The following is a 6,828-nucleotide window of genomic DNA, read 5'->3' on the forward strand; positions in this document are numbered from 1 at the left end:
AAATGTATTGATTATTTTCTAGGAGCTAATGAAGACACAAGACCTGCTCCTTGTGGTTAAAGACATTCAGAACACTCATACATCGAGCTTCAAAGCCTAAATATAAATATGGTCATTTACTTCTGTTTTTGAGACAGGGTCTTGCTTTGTCACCCAGGCTGGAGTGCAAAGGCGTGATCTTGGCTCACTAAACTTCAACCTCCTAGGTTCAAGCGATTCTCCTGTCTCAGCCCCCCTGAGTAGCTGGGACTAAAGCTATATGCCACCATACCTAGCTAATTTTTGTATTTTTAGTAGAGACAGGGTTTCACCATGTTGGCCAGACTGTTCTCAAATTCCTGACCTCAAGTGATCCATCCGCCTTGGCCTCCCAAAGTGCTAGGATTACAGGCATGAGGCCAATATGGTAATTTACTTCTGAACCTAGTTCAGAGAACTCCTCCCTAAAGACAGAAAAATATTTCACTAGCTGAGATACAGGTTGAGCAACCCTAATCCAAAAATTTGAAATGCTCCAAAATCTGAAATTTTCTGAGCACTGACATGACACTACAATTGGAAAATTCCACCCCTGACCTTATTTGAAAGGTCACAGACAAAAGGGCAGTCAAAACTTTTAGTCCAGGCAACACAGTTAGCCTAGCCTGTCTCTACAAAAAATAAATTAGCGGGGTGTGGTGGCATGCACTTGCCAGTTACTGAAGTAAAAAGATCACTTGAGCCCAGGAGTTTGAGGCTGCAGTGAGCTATGATTGCACTGCTATACTCCAGCCTGAGTGACGAGACCCTGTGTAAAAAACGGAAACAAAAATATCACACAAAAAAACCAAAGCACACACTGTTTTGTGTATAAAATTATTTAAAGTATTGTATAAGATTACCTTTGGCATGTATAAGGCATATACAAAATATAAATGAATTTCATGTTTAGACTTATGTAAATGCAAATACTTAGAAAAAAAAAAACCCCAAAATATCAAAACAGTTCTGGTCCCAAGCATTTTGTATAAGGGATACACAACCTCTACTGGCTTAAGATAAAACAGTAACATGAGAAAATAATGGTAGAAGCTCAAAGTTCATTGTGCCTACTGACTGCTGGTTATAACTGTCATTTCCCCTTACATCGCTCTCTGTGATGGTGATGGGAAGGCCGCGCAGCATGATGGTCTTGCTCTCCCTCTCGTCACTGATGTCATGCCTATAGTCGTGCTCACCATAGTCACCATCTGAATGGTAGCCATCTTCAGATCGGTCACTGTTCCTTCTTTCACGCTCTCTCTGAGTTACAATAAACAAAATCACAATTAACATCACTCTGTACTCTTTGAAACAGGCCCTCCGTGCCTAGAAATTATCCTTAGAGGGAAGTCTACAGAACTGATACAAGCATTCCATGGTAATGTTCACTGCAATTTTTTTTTTTTTTTGAGACAGTCTCACTGTGTTACCCAGGCTGGTCTGAACTCCTGGCCTCAAGTGACCCTTCCTGCTTTGGCCTCCCAAAGTGCTGGGATTACAAGCACGCCCAGTCTACAGTGTTTTCTTTTTCTGTTTTTTTGTTTGTTTGTTTTTTAAGACAGTTTCCCTCTTATTGCCCAGGCTGGTGTGCAGTGGTGTGATGATCTCGGCTCACTGCAACCTCCGCCTGCCGGGCTCAAGCGATTCTCCTGCCTCAGCCTCCCCAGTAGCTGGGACTATAGGCGCTTGCCACCACACCCAGTTAATTTTTTGTATTTTTGGTAGAGACGGGGTTTCACCATGTTAGCCAGGATGGTCTCAATCTTCTGACCCCATGATCCACCCACCTTGGCCTCCCAAAGTGCTGGGATTACAGGTGTGAGCCACTGCGCCCGGCCTTCTGGTTTTTTTTGAGACAGAGTCTCGCACTGTCGCCCAGGCTGGAGTGCAATGGCACGATCTCAGCTCACTGCAACCACCACTTCTCAGGCTCAAGCAATTCTCATACCTCAGCCTCCTGAGTAGCTGAGGTCGCACCACTGCACTCCAGCCTGAGTGACAAGAGTGAAACTCTGCCTCAAAAAAAAAAAGATATACCGAGATAACTAAAACAACTTATATTTTATTATTTTTATTATTATTATTTTAAAGACAGGGTCTCCCTATGGTGCTCAGGCTGGCCTTGAACTCCTGGACTCAAGGGATCCTCCTGCCTTGGCCTCCCAAAGTGTTGGGATTATAGGTGTGAGCCACCGCGCCTGGCCAACAACTTATATTTATCATTCATTTCAAAACACAGAACTAAAATGTTATCATAACCCCATTGTTTCATCTTTAAAATGGTAATAACACCTACCTTATCAGGCTGTACTGAGACCTAAATGAATTCATGAAGTCAAGTGCTCAAAAGTACATGGTGAGCCCTAGGTAAACCCTGGCTATTATTTCTTGCTTTTTTTTTTGAGACAGAGTTTTGCTTTGTCACCCATGCTGGAGAGCAGCCGTGCGATCTCGGCTTGCTACAACCTCCACCTCCCAGGTTTCAAGTGATTCTCCTGCCTCAGCCTCCCAAGTAGCTGGAATTACAGGTGCCCACCACCACACTCAGCTAATTTTTGTATTATCAGTAGAGATGGGTTTCACTATGTTGGCCAGACTGGTCTTGAACTCCTGACCTCAAGTGATCTGGCCACCTTGACCTCCCAAAGTACTGGGATTATGGGAAGGGGCCACTGGGCCTCACGGCCTGGCTGCTGTTTCTATAAGACTCAGGGTGTTTCTGGGGGTTATGCAGCCACTGGTTACTCACCTCTGGACTGTCATAGTCTCGGTAGTCGTCGTATCTATCACCCCTCCGATCATCACTAGATCTTTTGTAATCTGAGTCCCTCCGCCTGCTTCGGGATTCACGCTCATCACGGTCATCCCTGTCTATGATGGAACCGTATCTTCCACTACGCTCTGTTCTACTCACTCTGCCAGGGAAAATAATTTTCATTCTAAAGTCAGTCACATTTTGTACCTTTAAAAGACAGAGTTAAAAATACACACGCCCCACAGATCAGTTTATAAGATATATCCAAATAGTTTAAAGTGTTAAAATGTATTACTAAATTCCAGTTTACTAAAATAACCACTGGGAAAATACCTATATCCCTAAATGTAATGATAATTGTCAGGAATTTATGCTAAATTTGAAACAAACATTTGGGTTGAATATTTCTAAGAAAGGGTCATGTTATCCAAGTTTATTTTTGCACTTTGTCAAGCCTAGAGTCTACATATCATCCCTTCATCCCTGATTCAGACCAAAAACAGGAAAAAAGCAGTTACTCGAATTTCACCCAATTTTAAAGGGTGAAATTAAGTACATCCCTGGCTCATCTACTCTCAAGAGTATCATATCTACTAGAAAATGGACCAAAAACTTGGATGAACTAAGTTAGTCTTTTTTTTCCCCATCAGGCAACTTAGTTGTCTGTCAGATATAACTGGATAGTTACCCAAAACTAGCACCCCTTAAGAGAACACTCTTCTTATAACATCTGGTTTATTTTTGGTTGAAGGGCAGCACTGGGCTTCATGAGAAAACCTAATAACAAGGGGCTTAAACCTATTTGACCACAGATAAAATAGGTCTTTTGTAAATTGTTTTACCAGATTCATAAAACTGTGGCAAAGGAAAGGTTTATAAGGGCTTCATTTAGAATATACAAATTTAATAAAAAGAATCAAAGGAAATATGGGACTGAGACACCCCAAAGGGGTAAATGTTAATTTAATAAGCTATTTAGAACCACAGACTGCTGACATAGCATTAAAACACCATGTGACATGAACATTTCCTAAGGTCCCTCGGGCCTGTCAATGTGATCTACCACAGGGACTGACCTCAATACTAAAAAGGCAGATGGCTGAATAAGGTTGTGTGTTTAAATCAAATGGTCTGAGAGTGTGTACCCAATAGCCAAATGCTCTCATCTTGATTTTCCACTAATTCTTTGGCTCTTTCTTTCATGTAACACACGGTCCCAAGCTTCTCAGCTCTCTAAGTCTGGATCATCTTGCTATTTAGGGAACAATAGCGAGAACTGGCATTCATTGATTGCTTACCACAGCCAGGAACTGTGCTAAGTGCCAGACTGTATGATCTCCTGGATTCTGCAAAGGTTGCTGTCCACACAGGGAACCCTCAGGGACCCATTCTACCCTGCCCTTCTTTGCCTAAAATTCTTTCTTATCCTTCAGCTTCCTTCCAGAGAATACTTTCTCCAGGAAGCTTTCCTGGCTGTGAACAAGAAAAAGACATACTTCCTATGTGTTATAAGAGCACCCTATCCTTTATCACAGCATGTTCACACAGTACTTTCTCTCACTAGACTGTTAGTTTGTGACAACAGGACCATAAAGGTGTTCATCAGCAATGCCTGGCACGAAACACTCACATATTAGTTTGATAAACTATTTTAAACAAAGAGTTCAGTCCCCACTGAAATGTTGAGTTCAAAGTCATGTACTATAGTAACTTACCTTTTGTCTGAACCCATTGTCCCACTGAAGATCTAGCACACAGCTCCAAAAGGTTCAAATTTTATTTTTTCTAGGAGACAAGAGAGAGTAATTGCTGTAAATCTCAGAGATCACTTAAGTGAGCAGCTCCATAAGCTTGGATACTACTGAGGCTGGGAGTTCATCAAACCTTCAAATCACTGACAGCGATTATCTAAGGTAGGGAGGTGGTGGGGACAAACTGTCAACGTTAAAATCATGCTAATATTTTGTTAACCATGAGCAAAACCGGAAGATTAAGAATACTTTAAAATATTAGATTCCAGATTTAACAACAGAATCATAATATGGAGCAAGCAGAAGACTCCTTCCCTGCTCCTACCTTAGAATTACAAAGCAAAAACGGCAGAGCTGCAATGAGCTCCTTTGGTTTTGTATCAAAGCAACTCTAGTGGGATAGTTGACCATTAAAACATTAATCCAAGTGTCTTCATTTAATACAAAGAGCAACATGAAATTCAAACATTTCTGATGAAAAATTTAAAACCTCGTAGAAGCTGGGATACTGAGCTGACTGAAATCTACTACATTAATAACATATCGCATAAGACAAGAGCAAAGCTAGAAACGACCTAATTCCTAGGTAACGACCTAATTCCTAGGTAACAACCACCACGTCTTGAGTCAGTTCTTATGACTACAAACCACTGAGTGGCGAAGAGCCCAGCCCACCTGCTCCCCGTTGGTAATGAGACATCACACAGCTGGACCGCGTTCGATGAGCGCGAGGTCCGAGAAATCAGTTCCAGTAGTCTCTGGAGCCTAGTATAGAGCGTATGCTCAATGATTTGTTGAAATTAATAAATGAAAAAGAACCACTGGGGGGAAACAAGTCCCGAGGCATATTCACTGGTGCTGCCTCTTCTCTCCCGGGCGGTGCCGGCACCCACCTCCGTGGGGTCTCGCGGCCGAGATGGCGGCGTCACGGCCTGCTCGACCGACTCCAGCGTCCGGCCTGCCCTCCCCGCACACACCCCTCCCGCCTCCCAAGAGGTTCCTAACCCGGAGATCGGCCATCACCGAACAGCTTTTCGGAGAGGGCGATTCAGTTGCAGTTGAGGGGGGATGGCGGCCAGAGACTGCCAGGGCGCTCCCGAGGAGGGCCAGAGGGACAGGCAACGGCTCCACTGCTCCGCTGGGTTGGAGATTAGGGGACGTGTACCCACAAGGGGCAAAGTCACAGCCAGAGAGAAGCAGGCCAGAGGCTGAGCTGGCTGGACGACCTCTGGAAACTGACAGAGCTGGCAACAAGGGCCGGCGCGGCCCTCCAACGCCTGGGGTAATTTAGCCCCTCTAGAGAACCGGCTGGAGCTGATCAATCGCCTCCGGCAGCTGACAAGGGAGGCCTGGGGGCCAGCCCCAATGGCAAGAACCTACCGTCGTTAGACAGCCACCGCACTTACCCCAAGGAGAGACCGAAGCAGCAGTAGCGGTTCTGCGTCCCCGAACCTCCAACAAGATTCGGCTGCTCCACAAAATGGCGCCTCCGCCGACGGCCGTCTCCTACCCACAGTACCTCACGCCTATCCCCTCCCTTTGTCACCCGCCTCCTGCGGATGAGTCCAATCCTCTAAGCGGCCTGGCTGCGCGAGGGCTGCCGGGAAATGTGGTCGCCAGACCATCCTTGTCACTTGGGACGCTCTGTGTTTCTTGCAATTCTCTTCTAAATCACCACAGAGTTGTCAATCGGCTTTTGCAGACCTGGATTTGTTTTTAGGGCTCCTCTCTATTAGGCATGGTAATAATTCTTTGCTTTTGCTACTAGCGCCATAGAGAGTACAGTTTGCTTTCACTGGCACGGTGTAAAACATTGTTTAATGTTTTACATTAAAAGGAGACCGTGGGTGGCGTGGTGGTTCAACCACGATCTAGCATTTTGGGAGGCCGAGGCAGGAGGATCGCTTGAGGCCAGGAGTTCGAGACCAGCCTGGACAACACAGTGAGACCCTATCGCTACAAAAAATAAAATCAGCTGAGCGTGGTGGCGTGGGCCTCTAATCCCAGCTACTTAGGAGCTGAGGTGAGAGGTTCGCTTGGGCCCAGGAGGTCGAGGCTGCAGTGAACCGTGCTCTCGTCACCGCACTCCAGCCTGGGGTCAATGTGAGAAACTGTCGCTGAAAAATAAAAAGGAGGCCGGTGCCGGGCGCAGTGGCTCACGTCTGTAATCTCAGCACTTTGGGAGGCCGAGGTGGGCGATCACAAGGTCAGGAGATCGAGACCATTCTGGCTAACTCGGTGAAACCCCGTCTCTAGTAAAAATACAAAAAATTAGCCGGGCGTGGTGGCGGGCGCCTGTAG

The 6,828-nt window shown here is 45.4% G+C and overlaps 1 protein-coding gene across 1 annotated transcript in view; it reads right to left on the bottom strand.

Moving 5' to 3' along the window:
* Window positions 1–6,053, bottom strand: part of RBM5 (RNA binding motif protein 5) — a 38,505-nt gene extending 32,452 nt beyond the window's left edge. Inside the window, exons 1-4 of the mRNA XM_011993309.1 lie at window positions 5,934–6,053; window positions 4,492–4,561; window positions 2,771–2,936; window positions 1,126–1,281 (exon numbers count right to left, since the gene is read on the bottom strand). Coding sequence (XP_011848699.1) covers window positions 1,126–1,281; window positions 2,771–2,936; window positions 4,492–4,508 — 339 coding nt within the window. The 5' untranslated portion in view covers window positions 4,509–4,561; window positions 5,934–6,053. The remainder of the gene's footprint in view (window positions 1–1,125; window positions 1,282–2,770; window positions 2,937–4,491; window positions 4,562–5,933) is intronic.
* Window positions 6,054–6,828: the final 775 nt, after the last annotated feature.

This window comes from Mandrillus leucophaeus, unplaced genomic scaffold (genome assembly GCF_000951045.1).
Source record: "Mandrillus leucophaeus isolate KB7577 unplaced genomic scaffold, Mleu.le_1.0 Scaffold429, whole genome shotgun sequence".
Classification (NCBI taxonomy): domain Eukaryota; kingdom Metazoa; phylum Chordata; class Mammalia; order Primates; family Cercopithecidae; genus Mandrillus; species Mandrillus leucophaeus.